This window comes from Trichechus manatus, unplaced genomic scaffold, assembly GCF_000243295.1.
Source record: "Trichechus manatus latirostris isolate Lorelei unplaced genomic scaffold, TriManLat1.0 scaffold00021, whole genome shotgun sequence".
NCBI classification, from domain to species: Eukaryota; Metazoa; Chordata; class Mammalia; order Sirenia; family Trichechidae; genus Trichechus; species Trichechus manatus.
The window spans coordinates 10,848,736-10,871,732 of NW_004443957.1; the positions used below are offsets into that span (position 1 = coordinate 10,848,736).

Genomic DNA, 22,997 nt, shown 5'->3' on the forward strand with positions numbered 1-22,997 from the left:
GAGAATTACATTGGTCTAGCTCATGTTTTTGGCTTCAAGCACAGCACAAGCTCTGGTCCAGGAATGGATTGGGTTCCCTTGGGTCAGATGCCCATTCCTGTTCTGAATAGAGGTCTAGTAGGGTGTAGGGGTATGTGTGTGTGTATGAATGAGTGAGTGAGAGAGAGAGAGAGAGAGAAATAGAAATGAGTATATGAGTATGTTGGGGGGGTATTGAGTGGGTTTCTTTTACAAATGGCTTTGGGCACAGCAGGCAGTGTACTTGATCTCTGGAATGTGGGATCCTTGCACTCAAGAAAATATCTGATGTATAGATAATAGAAAAGGATTGGCTTTAAAGGTATTAACTGCTATAGTGTAAACTAATAAAGAATGTACTAAAAATTGGAACATTACAAAAGAAAATACTGACTTGCCTATTTCCCTGTGAGTAGCTGTTAATTCAGTTTAGCTGTCTTCAGTGAGATCTGTATTATAGTTTTAATAGAAACTAAGTATATCCTCATATGTGTAGGTATATGTGATTTTGACAACCAGCATAAGATCAAATTAAATACAATTACCTAGCAATATTATGGTTTTGTGATTAAGCATTTATGGATATGCTTCATTTCATCCAAGAGATAGAAACTGTATTTGAAGAAGATTGTAGGGGAATTTAATATTGAAGAAAATGCTTTCGTAGGGTGAACAAAAATTACAAAAAAATAAATCTCCTCTTTTACTGTTTGTAAATCCAAATTTTAAGAAGTTGAATTGCTTAAAGTAGGATTACCTATAATTTAAAATGATGATTTTCTTGATACACACACACACACACACACACACATATATAGATATATATACATACACTAAGCAATTCCTGTTTGAACTTTTATAGGAATCCATGGGAAAGAGCAGTGATGGGAGAGCTTATGTCATCACTGGCATGTGGAACCCGAATGCACCAATATTTCTGGCACTTAATGAAGAAACACCGAAAGGTGAGTTTTCTTAAATGATTCTTTATTATTTGCTTTAAATTTTACTTGAGAACAATGTTGTTGTATGGGCATATTTAAAAAACATTCTGATACTCATTTAAAATGGAGATATTATTCTTATTTAGAATTAAAGGTGATATTTCATACTTCATGCTTCTACGGGGGAAGAAAACCACTATGCAAAAGAATCCCTTCAAAAGAAATGTGAATTAAATTTTATTAGATTACATAGGAAGCATTTGAACTTTGTGTTTCATATGTCATTCTAGAGTTGTTTTATTTGGGGATGGGGTGGGGGGTAGGTTATAGAGTTCCTGGGTGATGCAGATGGTTAACACGCTCAGCTGCTAACCAAAAGGTTGGAAGTTTGAGTCCACCCAGAGTCGCCTCAGATGAAAGACTGGTGTTCTATTTCCAAAAAATCCTGCATTGACAACTCTGTGGAGCACAGTTCTACTCTAACACACGTGGGGTCGTCGTATATAGGAATGAACTTGAACAGCAGTGAGTGATGGTGAGGGAATAACAGAAGGATATGAAAGACACTGATGAAAACAAACAGATTTTAGAATTTATTTTTCAATTTTACCTTTTTTTTTCCTTCAAATTTACCTTTTATTTTGGATACTCCGACTTTAGGGCTTAAATTTAATTATTTTTTTTTATTGTGCATTAGGTGAAAGCTTACATAGCAAATTAGTTTCCCGTTCGATCATTTGTACACAAAGTGTTCCATGACATTGGTTCTATTCTGCACAATGTACCTGCCCTGCTCCATTTCCGTCTTAGGTTCCCTGTTTCCTTTCATCCGGAATTGCTGCTTCTTCCTGCCTTCTCATCTTTGTTTTTGAACAGATGTTGCCCTTTTGATCTCATATAATAGATTGTTGTGATCCCAGTCAGAGCGGTTGATAGTGGTAGCCAGGCATCATCTAGTTCTTCTGGTCTTGGGGTCAGTGGTCCATTAGTCAGTTGGACTAATTTCATGTCTTTAATTTAACTTTTTTGTTACATTATAGACTAGTTATATTTTTTAATTTATTAATTATAGTTTTAAAAATTAAAGTTTTAAGAAAGACTATCAAGGGTTTCTCCTAGTGGTGGGCTTGGTATTTTGACCTTTGGGATCTTAGTGGCATTTTTCTTGTGAATTTGTTTATCTTAAAGATTTTATTTGTGGTAAACATTTTTTTCCTAGTTGTTTACCTTTTCATTTTGTTTAGTATGTGTAATATTGGATAGGATTTATATATGTTAAACAGTCACATTTGTTATTTCCTCCACTGTTTTTTTATTTCTACTTTATCCAGATGTTAGTAATAGTCTACATTTTTTGCTCCTCTACCATCTACTTTTAAACTAAAACATAAAATTTTACCTGATGAGTTGTAGTCTCACCCTGAATGCTTTACTGTTATTCAGGCAATAATTCATATTGAGGTAATAATGGATCACTTTATCTTTAGTCTTTATTTAGTTTATACCTACGTCTTAGGCTGGGTTCTCTAGAGAAGCAAAACCAGTAAAGCGTATAAATATACATAGAGAGAGATTTATATCAAGGAAACGGCTCACATGGCTGTAGAGAGGCTGGAACGTCCCAAGTCCGTGGCTCAGGATAGAGACTTCTCTCGAGTCAGTAGCCACGGGGCTGGTGAACCCAAGATCGGGGCTCTTGCTCCCAGGCTGTGAAGATTGATGAATCTCAAGACTGGCAGGCAAGACCACAAGGCTTCTCCTGATTCATGTAGCTGCAGGGGCTGGTGAACCCAAGATCGGCAGGTCAGAGAGCAGGTCTCCCGCTCACAGGCTGTTAAGATCGACGAATCCCAACATCAGCAGATAAGCTGATACCTCAAGTCCCAAGAACCGGAGGTCAGATGAAAAGGAGACAGCCACAGGATCCAGAGCGAGTGAAAAAGCCAGCAAGTCTGATTATATTCAGATATAGGCCACACCCCCAAGGAAACTCCTTTTCAACTGATTGGTTGCTCACAGCAGATTACATCATCAGAGTGATCACATATAAACACTGAGAATCATGGCCCAGCCAAGTTTGCGCAGTCTTAACCATCACACCTACAGTAGACTTTTGTTTAAAGACAAGAAACATTAGTGAACATTGATACGGACATATAATAATATGTTAATGAAGAACATTAAAATGATAATTATTCTCAAATTTCCTTAAAGATAGTATTCACCGGTTCCAAAAATTACATTCATTTGATCACAGATCAAGGTGTCTATTTCAAAACAAGGGCTAAAAAAGGAAAAAAAACAAACAAAAACATAGTGATGATTTAGCATTTCAAATATTAGGAATAAATACTTTTACACCCAAAGTTTGTTATTTCTGGAGATAGGCTTGCAAATATCAGCCTGTAACCTTCTTTCCTATAATCATTCAGAAAGAAAACACCAAAAAAGTGAGAAAAATAACCCAGTTGATAGTTTTGAAGAATAAAATATAAGAATTTCCAGCATAAGTTATAAAAGCAGTTTTTATGTGTTTTTAGTATAACATCCTTCAGTTTCATTTACATTTAGTACATATTTGGTTCTCAAGTAAAAGATCATATGTTTTAAAATGTATTTGTTCTATTAAAGTAAACTTTATATGATACTATATTACAATAATATAATGATCCAAATATAATATATTTTAAATTAAAAATCATTTCATATGCCACATAAAAATGTGAGCCTGGTTTCTAAAATTTCTAAGTGGTATCCTTGAAATTATAAATTATTTGGAAGATTCATGAATCAAATAAAGTTTGATTTTTACAGAAGAAGTTGAGGCCCTGAGAGGTGAAATGTCTTGTATCTTTCCACTGCACCAAACTTGTCTTACCCAGTTGTGTATTATATCCTATATCTTGTGTCATTTTCTCTTACCCCTCAGCATTACCCCCCCCCTTAGAATTTAAGGTCCTCTAGGTTAATTAAGTATAAAGTGTAGAGAAGCTTAGTTTCTCTTAATTGTCAGGTGTGACACTTTGTAATTTGGTGAGAATTTAATAACGTTTTTATTGAATTTGACAATAGTAACAAAGTATAGTTGATGAGTATAGAAGGATGTTATATAAAGTTTTAAAAAAAGACTATTGAGGGTTTCTTCTAATGGTGGGCTTGGTTATTTGAATTTTGGGAACTAAAAATGGTGGGCAAAATAAATATGTATATTTTTCAAAGCAATGAATAAATAATAAAATGCCATAGATTCAAAAATCCTAATGACTCTCAAGCAGGGTAATAAAATAAAATTAAATCCGTATGTTAACCCATCATAATGAAGCTGAGAAAACCAGTAGACGCTGATCTGTTATTGTTAGCTGCCATCGAGCTGGCCCCTGACTCATGGCGACCACATGTTTTACAGAGTAGAACTGCTCCATAGGGTTTCCTAGGCTGTCATCCTTATGGAAGCAGATTGCCAGGCCTTTTCTTATATGGAGCTGCTGGGCGTGTTTGAACCACAACCTTTTGGCTAGTAGCTGATCCCAGACTGCTTGTGCTACCTGGGGACCTTGACATTGGCCTAGAAGATTCTAAATTCAAATTAAAGTAAGGCTATGAACAAGTAAATATTTAATAACTAAAATTTTGGCTGGTAACACTGTACTGTGCTCTAGGTATTGAGTATACCATGATGAAGTTGAAATATAGTTCCTTCATTTATGGGTATATAATATGATGGGCGAGATGTTAGGGCTAGCATAAGGCAGCAGGACAGAGAAGAAGGCAGCATCTAATGTAGATTAAGCCAAAAAACCTCATTGGCATTGAGTCGATTCCAACTCCTGGCAGTCCCATTTGTGTCAGAGTAGACCTGTTTCCAGTGGCTCATTTTTCAGAAGTAGACTGCCAGGCCTTTTGTCTGAGGTGTCCCCGGGTGGACTTGAACCGCCAACCTTGCAGTTAGTAGCCAAGCATAAACCCTTTGTGCTACCTAGGGACCTCCCTTATGTAGATTAGGTAAGATTTATAGGAAAAAATGATATGTAAACTGAGACTGGAAGAATAGTGGGTACCAGGCAATGGGAAAAAGGGGAATGTACTTAGCAGTTGGAATATTAAGTGTGAAGTGTCAGAGACTACAGGGAGCAGGTACTTTAGATGAACTGAAATAAATTCTGTGGCGGATATAGAATGTGAATGTTTAGAGATAAGATCGCTAAGATAATCAGAGGCTAGATCGTGAAGGTCCTTAAGGAGTTTGGAATTTAAAGCGTGAGCAATGGATAGCCATTTAATAAACACCTATTTTATGTGTGTTTGTCATCTTCCTAGTGAAATTATAAACTCCATGACAGTAGATAGTGTGATTTTTACTTTTAAATATTTGCCTTATAGTTCCAAGTGGAGTTTATTGGTTCATTTACTTATATATCAAATACATATTAAAATACAGGGAGTGATGCAAAGATAAATGTGATATGGTCCTGGACTCTCAACAGAATATTTTGTTGTTTCATAGTACCTAGAAGAAATTTTATACCCACTTATTGAATTGAATTGAGATAGATGTTTTTTTCTGGACTTTAGGTTTCATGATATACCTTTGACTAGAAGCTGCATGTATATTTTACAGCTGTTTATTCTTATGATCTGCAATTAAAATTTCTACTGTAGATAAACGAGTGTACATGACTGTGGCAGTGGATATGGTAGTCACAGAAGTGGTGGAGCCTGTCCGCTTTCTGCTGGAGACAGTAGTTCGTGTGTACCCTGCAAATGAACGATTTTGGTATTTCAGCAGAAAGACTTTCACTGAGACGTTCTTCATGAGGTTGAAACAGGTAGGATCTTTTTGTTCCATTCATGTAGTAATATTTACTTCTCTCTACCTTTCTTTTTCAATGCCAAGATAATTCCCTAAGTAAAAAATAAAAATCAATAAAATTCCTCAAATAATTGAATGGTATCGAAACTCAGCCAATATAATATTTTAAAAAGGTACACCTAAGCAATATGTTAAAAACAAAGTCAAACGTAATAACAACGTACTTTGCTTTCTAGAAGCATATAGTGCATACCTATAAAGTATGGACATATTTAATATAAATAGTGATTCTATATGTAAAAGGACTTTTCTGCCTTTTATATAAAATTATTCACATCAAAATGACACAGCGCAGAAATATCATATGCTTACAACATTGTAATGAAAAAATTTCCCACCAGTACCTGACTAATTGCTATAATTATTTTTACTTATAATATTAGGTCATCAACATTATATGAATATATTGTTTGCCATCATCTGTAAAGTTCTACAATTATTTTAATATTAAATGAACAAAATTAGAGTTTCTATGACATCCTTAAATTAGACAGTGTTAGTAGGTAAAATATGTTATTTTTATTTTGTAGTGGAGGAAGAAGATAACAATGAAAAATAATTTGAATTCTAATAGAAAAAGCTAGTGTCAGTTTTTTGAAATCAGGGTAGAATGTTCTACTGGAATAAATGGAAGACTTTTTATGCTGTTTTTGTTAGTACTTCCACTCTCCCAAGTTTAAAAATGCTTTTTGCTTCATATACTGTAATACACAAAATGTAACGTGGTAAAAGCAGTCATCAGTACAGTGAACAAATATAGAAGCCACGTACTTATTCTTGTATCAAAAACAAACAAAACCTTGTCATGATTCAGTTAAGTTTCGTATACTAAGTACTTTGAAATTATTGTGGTTTTCATCTTTCATAAAATTATTAGAGCTGTGGTTTGGCTCAGCTTTTATTACTGTGTGGACTGTTTTCTTTTTTACAGCATTTTCTAATGAAAATTAGATGAGCAATATTCAAAACTTTAGTCTCCTGAGCATGTTTTAATATTTTGCAATGAGATTGTATTTCCTTCTGTTTTTGGTAGCTTAGTTGTTTGCATAACAGTAAATAAAGGAGCTGTAGAGAAAGTGTCATTCTTCTAATGATAAGTAATAAATTATTATGTCAGTTCTACCTGCCAGAGACCTGAGAGAAAGTTAACTTTTCCCCAGATTCTAGCATGCTTGTTTACTGGCTTCCTACTCTTATTTATTATATAGGGTGGGTTTTTATTACTAAATGTTTTCATATTTACAACTGCTATTGTTAAGTGACTGTGCTAAGTACCATTAGAGTTTTCTTAGTAATTAAACATTAAAAACATTACATGAGACCATTACATGTGAATTGAAAAGATTAAATTAGATTTACTTGTAATATTTATCTCTATTAAATGTGAGGCTGGTATAATCGGATTTTAAATATGGAGAAGATGGTTTTTAACTTTAGTGCTATAATCTATATTCAAGAAAGTGTGGCTTGCAAGCATTCATCCAAGGCACAACAAGTGGTCTCTATTTACCTGGAACAAACGAGGAAGAAGGAGAATCAGGAATAAGAGGAGGAAATGGAATGTGTGGCTAACTGCCTCCTTTGCCATGAGACCAGAACTGGATGGTGCCTAGCCACCATTACTGCATGTCTTAGTCATCTAGTGCTGCTATAATAGAAATACCACAAGCGGATGGCTTTAACAAAGAGAAATTTATTTTCTCACAGTTTAGTAGGCTAGAAGTCCAAATTCAGGGCATCAGCTCCAGGGCAAGGCTTTCCGTGTCGGCTCTGGAGGAAGGTCCTTGTCAGTCTTTGGACTAGGAGCTTCTCCACACAGGAACACCTGGTCCAAAGGGCGTGCTTTGCTCCTGGCACTGCTTTGTTGGTGGTATAAGATCCCCAGTCTCTGCTCTCTTCCCTTTCCTTTTATCTCTTGTAAGATAAAAGGTAGTATAGGCCATACCCGAAACTCCCTTTACATTGGATCAGGGATGTGACCTTAGTAAGGGTGTTACAATCCCACCCTAATCCTCTTTAACATAATCTAATCTTGCCTTATTAACTGTAGGCAGAGATTAGGATTTACAACACATAGGAAAATTACAGTCACAACATGGAGGACAACCCCACAATACTGGGAATCATTGCCTAACCAAGTTGACACACATTTTTGGGGGACATAATTCAATTCATGACACTGAACATTTTGATCAAAGATTCAACAGAAGAATCCTGATCGAAAGGGGGAAAATACAAAACAGAACTTCAAATTCTCATGGACTCCAGAGTTTCTGGAGCCATCGAGATTGGATCAACCTCCAAAACTACTGCCCTGAGATAATCTTTAAACCTTAAACCAGAAATATTCCCTGAATCTTCTTAAAACCAAACAGTAGTTTAACTTAACTAGTAAAAAATGTCTGCCTTGAGCATTATGCTCTTTTAAGACCTATTTATAAGGGATCAAGTTGATAACAGCAACTTGAAAGATTAGATAGGAAATTTAAGGGGCCGTGAGTTTATGTTAATAAGGGAGGAATAACTCAGAAAAGAAGGGTGAGAATGGTTGTACAACTCAAAGAATGTAATCAATATCATTGAATTGTATATGTAGAAACTGTTGAATTGGTGTATGTCCTACTGTGTATATTCTCAACAGCAAAAAAATAAATTACTAAAAAAAAAAAGAAAATGTAGAAAGTTATAGAAAACGAATTGTTGTCCAGTCCCCATATGAAGACATACCTGCCCTGATTAGAAATAATAAAAATGAAAAAATCAAAACTTAGAGATGTTAAATGAATTGTTAAAATTCATGTGGATAATTATTCCAACAGCTGAGACTCCAAATCCTTACTGAAACCAGACTGTGCTGCTATAGACCATATTAGTTTCTTCCCATAATTCCAGAGATTGAGTTGGTTTGTGACTGTTGATGGTATCCTGTAGATGTTAGTTTAGACTAAACATTGACAGAGAGGAGAAAGGGTTAGTTTCAGGACTGAGTGATTTGAACTTAGATGCCTAGAATTATTTCTTTTATTTTGAAAGTATTTGATTTACTGAATTATCCCAGAACTGGTCCTGTGCCAAGACAGGATTAGATTAAATTGTTTGAGGGTAACACCAAACTAGATGGGATTCCCTATCCTAGAATTACGTTTTCCTGACAGCGTTTCTCCTTTTAAGTATAGCAAGACTATCTGTGGAGTATTGGGATATCTGAAATTCTGCCTTTTTCCTGTTTAGTGTCTACTCAGGGCCAAATGCCATTTTCGACTCAAAGGGAGCAAGGAGAGCATATAATAAGGAGACTGAATCTAGGGAGCCTGGGAAAATTTCTGACAGAAAATCATTTGACCTGAGGTCTGGCAGAGGAGTGGAAATTTAATGAGGTAAAAGTAAGGAACAGCATGTGCAAGTGCCCAGAATGCTAGAATGACTGGGGAGCATAGAGAAGGGGAGAAAAGTACTTGATGATAAGCTGAGAGGAAGCTAGATCCCTGATCATGCAAGACTTTGTAGTGCATGTTAAAGATGTTTTTTCTAAATTAACTTTATTTAGGTGTAGTTTGCACACAATAAAATGTACCCATTTTAACTACATTTTGATGAATTTTGACAAATTTATATACCTGAATAACCACCACTAAACGTAAGATAGAAAACATTTCCATCACTCTTAAAAATGTGCCCAGTCCAACCAATCTCTCCAGCCTTGACCTCAGGCAACCACTGATCTACTTTTTGGCATTATAGGTTAGATTTATCTTTTCTAGAGTTTCATATACATAAAATTGTATACTATGTATTCTTTTGTGTAAGGCTTCTTTTGCATACCAATATTTTTTAGATTTATCCTTTACTCCTTTTTATTGCCAAGTAGTACTCCATTGTATGGATATACCGCAATTCATTTCTCTTTGGTAGATACCTAGGAGTGGCATTGCTGTGCCATATGGTAAGTTTATACTTCATAAGGGATTGTTAAACTCTTTTACAAAGTGCTTGACCCACTTAACATTTCCTTCAGCAATGTGAGTTCCAATTGCTCTGAAGTATGGACAACACTTGGTTTTCATTTTCATTTGATTTAAATATTTTCTAATCTCCCTTGTGGTTTCTTCTTATGGGTTGTTTAACAGTATATTGTTTAATTTCCAAATATTTGTGGATTTTCCAAATATTTTTCTGCCATTGATTTCTGATTTTGTTTTGTTTTGGTCAGAGAAAATATTCTGTATAAATCCTTTTAAATTGTTGAGACTTATTTTATGACTAGGAGTCCCTGGGTGGTGCAAATGGTGGTGCCTCGGAAGAAAGGCCTGGTGATCTGCTTCCAAAAAATCAGCCATTGAAAACCCTGTGGAGCACAGTTACACTGTGACACACATGGGATTCTCCCTGAGTTGGAATCAACTCGTGTGCAACTGGTATTTTATGACTCAGCATATAGTCTGTATTGTGAATGTTCTAAGAGTATTTCTAAGAAATGTGTATTCTGCAGTTGTTGAATATTCTATAAATGTCAATTAAGTTTATGACAGAGGTTTTCTGTGATCTCTACTCAGTGCTCTATATATTCAATGAGATTTCTGCATTCTTGTTAAAGGGAACAGCAACAACAACTTCTAACACTATTACTACAAGTAGTAGTAGTAACAGCAACTACTATCATATTTTTACGCAAATAACACATACCTTCTGTGTTTATTTGCCAGCTGCACCCTCCCCCCATCAGGTATTTTCATAAGTGCACTATGCTAATTTTTTTTATAGCAGCATATGGAAGAGGATTGGCATGGTGGTGCTTGTGAGAGTGCCTTGCAGGGGGAGGGTGTGGCTGGCAAACAGACATAGAAGGCATGCATTATTTGTGTAAATATATGGTATTTATAGTGTTTACTTTGCCAGAATGAGTCCTGGTGGTGCAACGGTTAAGTGCTCTGTGGTTTGAACCCACCCAGCAGCTCCATAGGAGAAAGACCTGACGATCTGCCTCCAGAAAGATTAACCCAACCCACTGCCGTCGAGCCAATTCTGACTCATAGCAACCCTGTAGGTCAGAGTAGAACTGCCTCATAGGGTTTCCAAGGCTGTAAATCTTTGTGGAAGCAGGCTGCCACATCTCTCTCCTGCAGAACAGCTGGTAGGTTTGAACCGCCAACCTTTCCGTTAGCAGCCAAGCGCTTAACCACTGTACTGCCAGGACTCCTCCTTCAAGATTACAGCCTAGAAGACCCTATGGGGCACTTCTACTCTGTCATACGGGGTCACTATGAGTTGAATTAGCACCTAACAACAACAACACTGTGCCAGGCACTGTTACAAGCACTTTATATAGATTAACATATTTAATACTTAGTACAACTCTCTTATGGTAGGTACCATTATTTTACCCATTTTCTAGGTCTAAGTAGATAGGCATAGAAAAGTTATTAGGTGGTGGACCACAAATTGAACCTAAGTAGTTTGACCTCAGAGCTTCCCCTTGAAAAATATTTATGGGACATGAAAAATTAGTCTAACGCTAAAATTATTTTTTTCCTGAAAAATTTTCTTTATAAATGTTGGTTGTTTTGTTATTGTTTCACTTCTGCTTTCCTTTTCTTCTTGTACCATTTTTTACTGTTGACATCACTAGTTAAATTAGATGTACAATATGTGAACTGTTTATAAAGAAAATCTAAGAACTTGAAACATTTGAAACATTGACAGTACACCTGCTCTTACTCTGTGAGAAACAGGCTTTTAGCTGCTAAAATTCAATGATGTATGATACTGATCTGGGAGGAGCACTATGCTTATATGGGGTTATTTGAAACCTGCTTGATAAAAACATCTTTGCTCCAGTAGCCTTTCTGATAATAATGACTGTTTGGTATTTTACCATTAGATGCTGATTCCATTGGCTTGAAACTTTGATCCCTGTTAAAATGCCAATATCCCTAGGAAACAGACCTTAATAACTTTTACCAGTTATATTGTCCTCATTTTTGATGAATTAGTAAGATTCTTTCCTTAGGCTTAGGTTTTATTAGGGGCCAAGATAAAGAAATCAGGAGGGCATTCATGCTTGAAGTGGGCATAGCAGAGTGCCACTAAATGGAGGAGGGAGGGCCAAAGGCCTGTATTACTGTATTTTATAGTTTTGCTGAGATATGACTTTATTTTAGAACTGATTTTCAGTGCTTCGTTTAGTTTATTAAATATTTATTGAGTGTCTACAGTGTGATAGGCATTATGCTAGGTGTTGGGGATACATAAATGAATAATATATGTTCTCTGTCCTTAAAAAGTCAAGAATGTAGTTACAGTACTAGACTATACATCCAACAATAGAAGTATATAAAAAGTGCAAAAGCTGTACTCACTAATCACACTTACCACATTGGATTGAATCAGACTTCCTGTGTTTGTATCCCAGCTTATCATTTCCTAGCTGTGTAACCTTAGGTAAGATATTTAGCATTTCTGTACCTCAATTTCCTTATTTCTGAAATGGGGATTATAATCATATTACCTCATAGACTTATCATGATGAATAAATATTAATCCATGTAACGCCTTTAGAATAGTGATTTTCTTTGTATTATATGATATTTATTGGGTATTTCCTTGTAAATACCCAATAAATATTATTTCTATGCTATTATTGCTATTATTATGTTAATTGGCTATTTGTTTGTCTTCTATGTAGTCTGTATTCTTTTTGGACAGAGCCCTTTGTGTCTTCAGCTTTATATAAATGAATGAATGAATGAATCTGGTAGAAGGGTCATGCTTTTAAAGTGTGATAGGCAGGGAAGGGCACTTCCAGTAGAGACGACAGTCGAGTAAATTCATAAAGCTCTGATGCAACATGGTATGTTCAGGAAGTGTAGGAAATAAAATATTGCTAAAGCATCAGTGGACATGGTGCATACTTTCTCTGAATAGGTAGGTCATTACCATGCTTATGAATTTAGAAACTTTATCCTCAGGTGGTGAGGAACCACAAAAGGCTTTTAAGTTGTGAATGACACTAGATTTATAATTGAGGAAGGTCACTCTGACAGCAGTGAAAAGGATGTTGAGACTAGAGGCAGTAAACATGAAATAAGAAGGCTATTGTGGTCAAGATAAGAAATGTTGATGGCCTAACGAGAGGCAGTGGCAGTGGGGATGGTAGAAAAGATGAATTTGAGAGGTGTTAGGGAAGAGACGAGGTCCCTGGGTGATGCAAACAGTTTGTTCTCAGCTACTAACTGAAAGGTTAGCATTTCGAATCCACCCAGTGGTGCTATGGAAGAAAGACCCGGCAATCTACTTCCATATGGTTATGGCCATTGAAAACCCTACGGAGTACAGTTCTACTCTGACACACATGGGATCTCCAGGAGTTGGACTAGACTTGACAGCGATGGGTTTGGATTTTTTTTTGGGAAGTGAAAATCCACAAGATTTGGTGTTTGATTGGGTGTGAGGTTGAAGGAAAGCGAGAAGGTTAGAATGACTTCTGGGTTATTGAGTGGCTGTTGATCCTCTTGACCGAGATAGAGTTCCTGGGAGAAAAATTTTTATGTGAGGAAAGATAGCAAAGTTTCCAAAATGTTGAATTTAATATTCCTGTGGGCCTCCCAGGTGGAGATGTTCAGTAGGCAGTTGGATATTTGTATCCTAAGCTTGGGAAATAAAGATATTAAAAGTGGTCAATGCTTGATAGTGATGAATAGGAGTAGATGAAATTACCCAGAGTGCCAGTGTTGAATGAGCAGAGAAGAGGGCTAAGGATACAGCCTTGGGGAATACTGACATTTAAAAGATTGGAAGGGAAGGAGGATTGAGCCAAGTAAATGTAACCAGAAATCTAGGGGTAAAATGAAAAGAGCATGAGGTTAGGAAAGACAAGTGTATTAGTTTCCTAGGGCTGCTGTAACAAAATACCACAAGTAGGTGGCTTTCAACAGCAGAAATTTATTGTCTCACAGTTCTGGAGGCTAGAAATCCAAATCAGGCTCCCTCTGAGGTCTGTAGAGGGAAAATCCTGTCTTGTCTCTCCCAGCTTTTGGAAACCCCAGGCATTTCTTGGTTGTGGATGCATCTTCACATGGCCATCCTTCCTCTTTCTGTCTCTCTGTGTCTCTTCTTTTTTATAAGGACACCACTCAGATTGGATTAGGACTGACTCTATTCCAGTATGACCTCATGTTGCCTTAACTGATAACATCGTCCAAGATTCTGTTTCCAACAAGGTCATGTTCACAGGTACCAGGGGTTTTAGGACTTCCACATATCTTTTTGGAGGAACAATTCAATTTATAACAGCAAGGGAGGAAATAGATTCCAGCAGGAAAGTGTGCCTGCAGCACCAGTTACTGCAGGGAGGTTAATTATGTTAAGAATTGAGAAGATTCCATTTGACTGATAAATAAGAGACAATGATCTTAGACTGTAAAACAGTTTCATAGGAGTAGTGGGGAAAGATGGAATCCCTGAGTAGTGCATATGGTTAATGTGCCTGGCTGCTAACCAAAATTTTGGAAGTTCCAGTCCACCTGGAGGCTTCTCAGAAGAAAGGCCTGGTGATCTACTTCCAAAAAATCAGCTGTTGAAAACCCTAAGGAGCACAGTTCTACTCTGACACACATGAGGCATCGACTCCACAGCAACTGATTTAGTGGAGACAGAAGCCAGATTACAGTTGACTGAGAATTAAATGGAAGGCAAACATGTTTAGTTTGTTTTTGTTTGTTTTCTCCCTAGGGCACCTGAGGACAAAAGAGATGCTGGGTACAAACCCAGAGTGTTAGGATATGTTTTACTTTATCTTATATCAGATTTTTGAGAAGTTCTCTCTGTCTTTTTACTGCTTCTGAATTTGGAGAACAAACCCTTCTGCCAGTGATACCACTGAATGAGCACCTCATTAAAATATAGAATCATGTGTTGAAAACTTTTTGTTGCTAACGTTTATAGGAATGACATGTCAGATATTTTAAAAATGAACTAACTTGTTTCTCCAGAAATGGTTTTGTGAAGAGATTATGCATCACTTGATATTTGAAGGACTTCCAAAACAGCTGAAAGCAAAATGAGAGTTTTATAAAGTTGGCTGTTGCTTCAGATTTTATGTATTCATCATGTCAGTTCAAAGTGATTTTTGTAATGACAGTTTTGAAGTACCTAAGAATAGGATTCATATTGGGAATACTCATAACTTTAAACTTTAGTGGCACTAGCTATTGCAACTCTAGTAAATTACCGAAGAAATGATTTGATAAACTATTACTTCTTCCTTTTCCTATTACTGAAAATAAACACTGTGTATCCTATCATCTGTAAGGTGTTCAGTGACAGGATTCTTTAATAGGGAACTGTTAGGAATACACTTTTTTGTTTGTGTGTAGGTGTATGTTTGGTAGGTTTTAAAATCATAGACTAATCCTTTATTTTGCGCTGTCTAAAGAACTGTACCTATTCCCAAGAAGGGTTATCCAACCAAAGGTGGAAATTATCGAACAATATCATTAATATCACAGGCAAGTAAAATTTTGCTGAAGATCATTCAAAAGGGGCTGCAGCAGTATATCGGCAGGGAACTGCCAGAAATTCAAGCCGGATTCAAAAGAGGACGTGGAACCAGGGATGTCGTTGCTGGTATCAGATGGATCCTGGGTGAAAGCAGAGAATACCAGAAAGATGTTTACCTATGTTTTATTGACTATGCAAAGGCATTCGACTGTGTGGATCATAACAAATTATGGATAACATTGCAAAGAATGGTGATTTCAGAACACTTAATTGTGTTCATGAGGAACGTATACATAGATCAGGAGGCAGTTGTTCGAACAGAACAAGGGGATACTGTATGGTTTAAAGTCAGGAAAGGTGTGTGTCAGGGTTGTATCCTTTTACCATACTTATTCAGTCCATATGCTGAACAGAAAATCCGAGAAGCTGAACTATGTGAAGAACAGCGCGGCATCAGGATTGGAGGAGGACTCATTAACAACCTGTGATATGCAGATGACACAGCCTTGCTTGCTGAAAGTGAAGAGGACTTGAAGCACTTACTGATGAAGAACAAAGACTACAGCATTCAATATGGATTACATGTCAACATAAAGAAAACAAAAATCCCCACACCTAGACCAATAAGCAACATCATGATAAACGGAGAAAAGATTGAAGTTGTCAAGGATTTCATTTTACTTGGATCCACAGTCAACACCCATGGAAGCGGCAGTCAAGAAGTAAATCAGAAGACGCATTGTAATGGGCACATCTGCTGCAAAAGACCTCTTTAAAGTGTTGAAAAGCAGAGATGTCTCCTTGAAGACTAAGGTGCGCCTGCCTTACCCAAGCCATGGTGTTTTCAATTGCCTCATATGCATGTGAAAGCTAGAAGATGAGTAAGGAAGACCGAAGAAGTATTGATGCCTTTGAATTGTGCTGTTGGTGAAGAATATTGAATATACTAAAAAAAAAAACACCAAACCAAACCTGCTGCCACTGAGTCGATTCCAACTCATAGCGACCTTGTAGGAGAGAGTAGAACTGCCCCATAGGGTTTCCAAGGAGCACCTGGTGGATTTGAACTGCCGACCTTTTGGTTCGCAGCTGTACCTCTTAACCGCGACACCACCAGGGTTTCCATTGAATATGCCATGGACTGCCAAAAGAATGAACAAATCTGTCTTGGAAGAAATACAGCCAGAATGTTCCTTAGAAGCAAGGATGACGAGACTACGTCTCACATACTTTGAACATGTTATCAGGAGGGACCAATCCCTGGAGAAGGACATCATGCTTGGGCCAGCGAAAAAGAGGAAGACCCTCAACAAGATGGATTGACACAGTGGCTGCAACCATGGGCTCAAGTATAACAATGATTGTGAGGATGGTGCAGGACTGGGCAGTGTTTTGTTCTGTTGTACATAGGGTCGTTTTGAGTTGGGACTGACTGGATGGCACCTAACAACAACAACAAAGAACTGTAACTGTAAGATAAATTTGCTCTGTATTGTAGTAAAGTGTGTCTTATCATGAGGCCACATTGAAGAAAATACAACTGAATACAGCAGCATTTCTTTCTGGATACTGAAGTGAGAATAGGTGGTTTATTATAGGCTTTCACCGAAAACTTGAGGAATTGTTAAGTGAGTAAATAGGATAGAGTCTGAAAAATCAGCATTTAAAAGTTCAAAATTGTAAGTCAGATAGAGAATCCTTACTTACATATATTCTTGGCAATGCATTTAAAAAGTGATATGCCATCTTTCTTTAGGTGGCAAGCACAGTTGAATGTTAGCAACCTTCTCGCTTGTCTTTCTTTTATGGAATTTAAGAAAGCTTACAAAGTAACCTGTGAGTGAGGAATGACCCTCTTATGTAAAGACTTTTACTCTATCAGTGTGTTGAAAATCTAACAAATTAAAAACAATAGACCTTGGTGGTGTGCACTTGGCTGTGCTTTAGAATCACCTGAGGAGCCTTTGAAATATCCTGATGCCTGGGCCCCAATCCAGAACAACAAAATCAGAATCTCTGGGGACGGGACCTGCACACCAGTATTCTCTGTATACCCTCACAGGTGATTCTAATGTGCAGCCAGGGTTGAGCCTCTAGATCATTCATATCCTTCTAAAGGACCTAGCTAAAGTTTCATTCTTCTAGGGAGTCTTCCTGGACTTACCCCAGCACAAGTGACCCTTCTCTGTGCCTGTGGGCCATATGATGACTACGGTCATTTGACGCTGATCACAGCCTGCTTTATGGTAGATATGAAGTAGGATCCAGACTTTGCCACTCACTGGCTGAGCATCCTTGGTCAAGTTACTGAATCTCTCTAAGACTCAGTTTCCTCATCTGCAAAATGGGAATTAATAATAGTACCTACCACATAGTCTGCTGTAAGGTGCTTCCTTGGCATAGGGTCTTGTACATAGTGTCAATGATCATTAGTAGTATTATTTCCAAGTAAACAGTAGGGCTTTCTATGCCTAGTACAAGTAAGCACATCATACGCAAGAATCACCTGAATGAATGATTCTAATTCACCCTCCCATGGCTCCTCTATTTCCAAAACTGCAGGCTCCCTCAAGCCCAGCAAATAAACTGTTCTCCTTCATCTTGTGTGCTGAGAGCAGCTCCTTGGCAAATCACATACCTCCTCACACTTCGTTATAGGAAGACTCTTGGGCCCTCCAAGTCTGACACTGCAGGTGGCAATGAGAGGCAGTGACGGGTGGAAAACCATGCTTCCCTGCCTCCCTCCCCCCAGCCAGATGGGGAGGGCTTGCTTTTGTTACGGACTGGCACTGTGAATGTAACTAAACCTTTTTACAAGGCTTTTACTAGTTAGAAAGCATGTCTACAAGCTGTAATAAATGATCTTTGAGAGACTGGTTATTCTCTTCATCTGTCACATGAGGAACTCAGGCTTAGAGAAGTCAGATGACTTTCCCAAGGTCACATTTAGCAAGTTCTGGGGCTAGAGTTTAGAGCTCAAGTGCCTTGATTCCACAACACCTTCCTCTACCCCCCACCATGTTGCAGAAGGAGCAGTTAGAAGGAAGACAAGGTCTAATGAAGGGGATGGGCAAGGGCTATGATCAGAAAATTCAGAGAAAAATGTTTGTGACAAAAGTTCCCCCTGGGATATTCAAAGAAATACAAAAAGGTGACATGATTATTCTGTCAAACTGGCAAAACTTTTAAAAAAGTATAATTCATGATGCTGGCAAGCATACAAGGACCCTGATACTTGCATACCCTGCTAATGGAAGTGTCTCTTGGTGTAATCTTTGTGAAATGCATTTTGTTAAGATGTAGTTAAAATCTTTAAAAAACCTTGCCCTTTAACTCAGTCATCCCACTTTTAGCAGTCTGGTCTGGGGAAGTAATCTAAGAGGGGCTCCAAGGAGTATGTACAGGATATTCATCTCATGTTATTTATGTCAAGAAATTGGAAACAGCGTAAATGTCCAAAAATAGGCAAATGGTTAAATTTATTAGAGCACATCTATATTGTGTAATAGTATATAGCTATTAAAATCATGTTTTCACATTATGCTAAATGAAGCAAGTTACACTGGACAACATATTGTCTGAAATATCCAGTATAGGCAAATCTATATAGATAGAAAGGAGATTAGTGTTTACCTAAGGCTGGGGTTGGTTGTGGGGGAGATTGGGAGGTGACGACTAAGGGTGTAGGATTTCTTTTTGGGGTAATAAAAATGTTCTAAAATTATTGTTCTGATGGTTGCATAACTCTGAGAATATACTAAAAGCCATTGAATTGTACAATTTAAGTGGGTAAATTGTATGGTATATGAATTGTATTTCAATAAAGCTGTTAAAAAAATAGGCTTATCACCACCTACAGAGTAATGTTACAAAGAGAGCTACTTGGGTATGATGGAGAAAGAGCCACATAATTGATATTTAATGATAAAATTTTGCTTTTTTCATAGTCAGGTGTATTTAGTTCCAGAGAATCCTCTTGTATAAAATTGAAGATTATACTATTACTCTTAAAATGTTCCTTGTCTAATATTTTCAAATGAAAATTCCTATGAACAGAGGTAACTGCTTTCTTTCACAGTAATAATGTACTACGTTCTGAGCTGTGTTGTTCGTAAAAATGTTTTCTCCTTTGTGCTGGTGCCAAGATGTAGTAAAAATTGATGACAGCAAAATTATTTTAGTCTCATGAAAGAGTGGAAGCACATGGTGATACGAGCTTGGAAAATGCAACACAACTTCAGTGAACTCAGTGATCTTGTATTTCACGATTAGGCATCTCTGAGGGTAGAGAAAGTCAGGAAAAATAGCAGATTTGGATAATTAGATGAAATTATGTAAAACAGAGCTCAATTCTTAAGGGGCCAACTGAATCAGCAGCAGTGAACGTGTTAAGGGGTGGTTCTTGAATTCTCGTTTATTTTGGGGATGTATGATCAACTATGAAGAACAATTTGACATAGAGGAAGAAAATAATGATATGAAGGAAAAAATGCTTGTATAATATTCTTTTAAAAGATATTATTAAGCAATGTTATTTACATTAGATTAATTTAGAAAATCCAGAACATTTTGGGCCAGCCCAGCATATTTTCAATGCAGATTGACATTTCTTGAGATATAAGTTATAGAATCAGTGAGGCTAAAATAATTCCTGTTAGCGCAGTTAATTATTGTGATGAATAAGTTTTCTAAAAAAATATATTGCTGCTTATTGTAGTGTTTTTTCAGTCTAATAATAGGAAAATTTGAGTTGTGTTTAATTATTGGAGCATCTGGCTTGAAAAGACATTGGATTCTGTATTTGATTAAAAAGGAATCACCTAGCCCCATTTATATGTGTAGTACCACATTTTGAATTTAGAATATGAAATATATGTTTTGAATTTGTATATGAAAAATGAGGCTGGTTCTCAATAGATCATTAAATAAGTCTTAATAGAAGTCACTTCACCTCTCTAAGCCTTAGTTTTCTTATTATAAGAGTGTAGATTAACATTATTTTTTTTCCATTTCTAAAATTTCATAATATAGTAATATTGGAATTGGCGAGCTATATAAAAGATTTTTAGGAAAAATAATTCCATGACTGTCTGTATCAGTCAGAGTTCTCCAGAGAAATAGAGACACAGTCAAACAGAGCGGGAATGAAATTGATTGATTGATTTTAAGGGATTGGCTCAAGATTGTGGGAACTGGCAAATGTGAAATTTGTAGGGCAGGCAGGCAGGCTGGGAACTGAGGCAGGATTCTATGTTAAGAGTCTTGAGGCAGAATTTCTTCTCCAGGAAACCTCGGTTTTTACTCTTAGGGTCTTCACTGATTGGATGAGCCTACCTACATTATCAAGAGTGTTGTTGTTAGGTGCTGTGCAGTCGGTTCTGACTTATAGTGACCCTGTGTACGATAGAATGAAACACTGCTTGGTCCTGCACCATCTTCATAATCCTTGCTATGTTTGAGCTCATTGTTGCAGCTAGTATGTCAGTCTGTCTCATTGAGGGTCTTGCTCCTTTTTGCTTACCCTCTCCTTTATCAAGCATGATGTCCTTCTCCAGAGACTGGTCCCTCCTGATAAGATATCCAAAGTATGTGAGATGAAGTCTCACCATCCTCGCTTCTGAGGAGCATCCTGCCTGTACTTCTTACAAGACAGATTTGTTCATTCTTCTGGAAGTCCGTGGTTATCAAGAATAATCTCCTTTAATTAAAGTCCACTGATTGTAAATGTTGGAGCCCTGGTGATGCAATGGTTAAGTGTTCGGCACCTAACCAAAAGATCAACAGTTCAAATCCACCAGCAGCTCCTTGGAAACCCTGTGGGGCAGTTCTGCTCTGTCCTGCAGGGTCACTGTAAGTCAGAATCGACTCGATGGCAGTGGGTTTGGTTTGGTTTTTGATTATTATGATTTTTTAACATAGATATTTTTGTTATAAAGAGGAGGGTTTTATAGGCGGTAGCTAGCTCTCAATTTTGCATCAGAATCACTCTCAGCCCTTTAAAAAAATCCAGATTCTGTGTTCCACCCTAAAGATTCTGACTAGTAGGCGTTATATTAAAAGTCCCAGGGTTTCGTGATTTAGCCAGTGTGGAGAACCATGACTTTAAAGGATTTATAAATAAAGTTATCAGCATTTTGTACTATGCATTTGATGATAGTATGATACCATGTTTAAAACGCGTTTAGTTTATTTGCATAAGTGCAATGAATATTTGTAATGTGATTTAGTTAACCTTTAATTATTGAACTTCTACCATGTATTTACATGGTGCTAAGGCTGTAATGAATTCTTATATGAACAAGGAAATTTATCAATACAGACTTGATTATTTTAGTTATCTAAAAAATATGAATATTGAAAATAAGTATATTTTATAGCAGAACACCGTAATTGAAACTCATTGCTAGGTACAATATTTAGGTCATACATGGGATGAAAGAAGTGGAGAAAATTGTGCTTTTATAGGAAACTAAGTACAGGTGAACTATTTTACCACTGTTAGAACACTTTCACAACACAATAGCAGAGTTGAGTAGTTGCAACAGAGACTGTATGGCCTGAAAAGCCTGAAATGTTTGCCATCTGTCCCTTTACAGAAAAAGTTTTTCAGCCCCTGTGTAGATAATTGTAGATAATTACGGTTTTATGTCTTTTCCAACCGTATGTCTTTTCTTTCTTTTTATTGCCTTACTGCTCTGGCTAGGACTTCCATAGGATGTTGAGTAGGATTGGTGACAGTGGGCATCCTTACATGTTCCCTTGATTTCAGGAATAAATCATTCAGTCTTTCACCATTAGTATGATATTAAAAAAACAAACAAACCCGTTGCTATCTGGTCAGTTCCAACTCATGGTGACCCCATGTGTTTCAGAGTAGAACTGTGCTCCATAGGGTTTTCAATGGCTCTGATCTGTTGGAAGTAGATTGCCAGGCCTTTCTTCTGAGGCACCTCTCTCTGGTAGATTTGAACCACCAACCTTTTGGTTAGTTGCCCAGTGCTTAACCATTTGCACCACCCAGGAACTCCTAAATATGATATTAGTTACAGATTTTTCATAAATTGTCTTTATCAGGTTGAGGAAGCTCTCTTGTGTTCCTAGTTTATTGAGACTTTTTATCAAGAATAAATGCTGAATTTCATCAGTTTTTCCACATCAGTTGATATGATCGTGTGGTCTTTCTTCTTTAGTCTGTTAATATGGTGGATTACATTGATTGATTTTTTTTTTTTTTTTTACGAATACAGTTTTTATTTTAAAACATGAAGGCACTTATACTCTGAAAGAGTTAGGTTTATAAAATCCTCAAATCTAGACTAATGTAAAGTCTTAAACATCTCTTGGGACCAAAACAAAAATACCACCAAATGATCTGTTTCAGAAGGCTGCATAGATAGTTGCTCAAATAACTGAAAGCTAAATTGGGGTAATAATGCTAAGTTGTGCCCACTGCAAAGTTTTCCTGAAAATATTTTTTTTATATCTTAGGACTGGGTAAAATGTGTGTGTTTGTTTGTGTGAAGACAAACAGAAGATGTAGACTCTACCAATGTCATTTGAAAAGAGCTAATTTTTTTTTTTTTTATTGTACTTCAGGTGAAGGCTTACAGAACAGATAGTTTCTCATGAAACAGAAGTACACGTGTTGTTTTATGACATTGGTTAACAAC

At 36.9% G+C, this 22,997-nt stretch overlaps 1 protein-coding gene across 6 annotated transcripts in view; it reads left to right on the forward strand.

The window, feature by feature from the left end:
- RABGAP1L (RAB GTPase activating protein 1 like) overlaps positions 1–22,997 on the forward strand; it is a 775,464-nt gene that overhangs the window by 128,961 nt on the left and 623,506 nt on the right. For all 6 annotated transcript variants that reach the window (XM_023728046.1, XM_023728049.1, XM_004372833.3 and 3 more), the window contains 2 exons: positions 881–983; positions 5,622–5,788. In XM_023728046.1, coding sequence (XP_023583814.1) covers positions 881–983; positions 5,622–5,788 — 270 coding nt within the window. The remainder of the gene's footprint in view (positions 1–880; positions 984–5,621; positions 5,789–22,997) is intronic.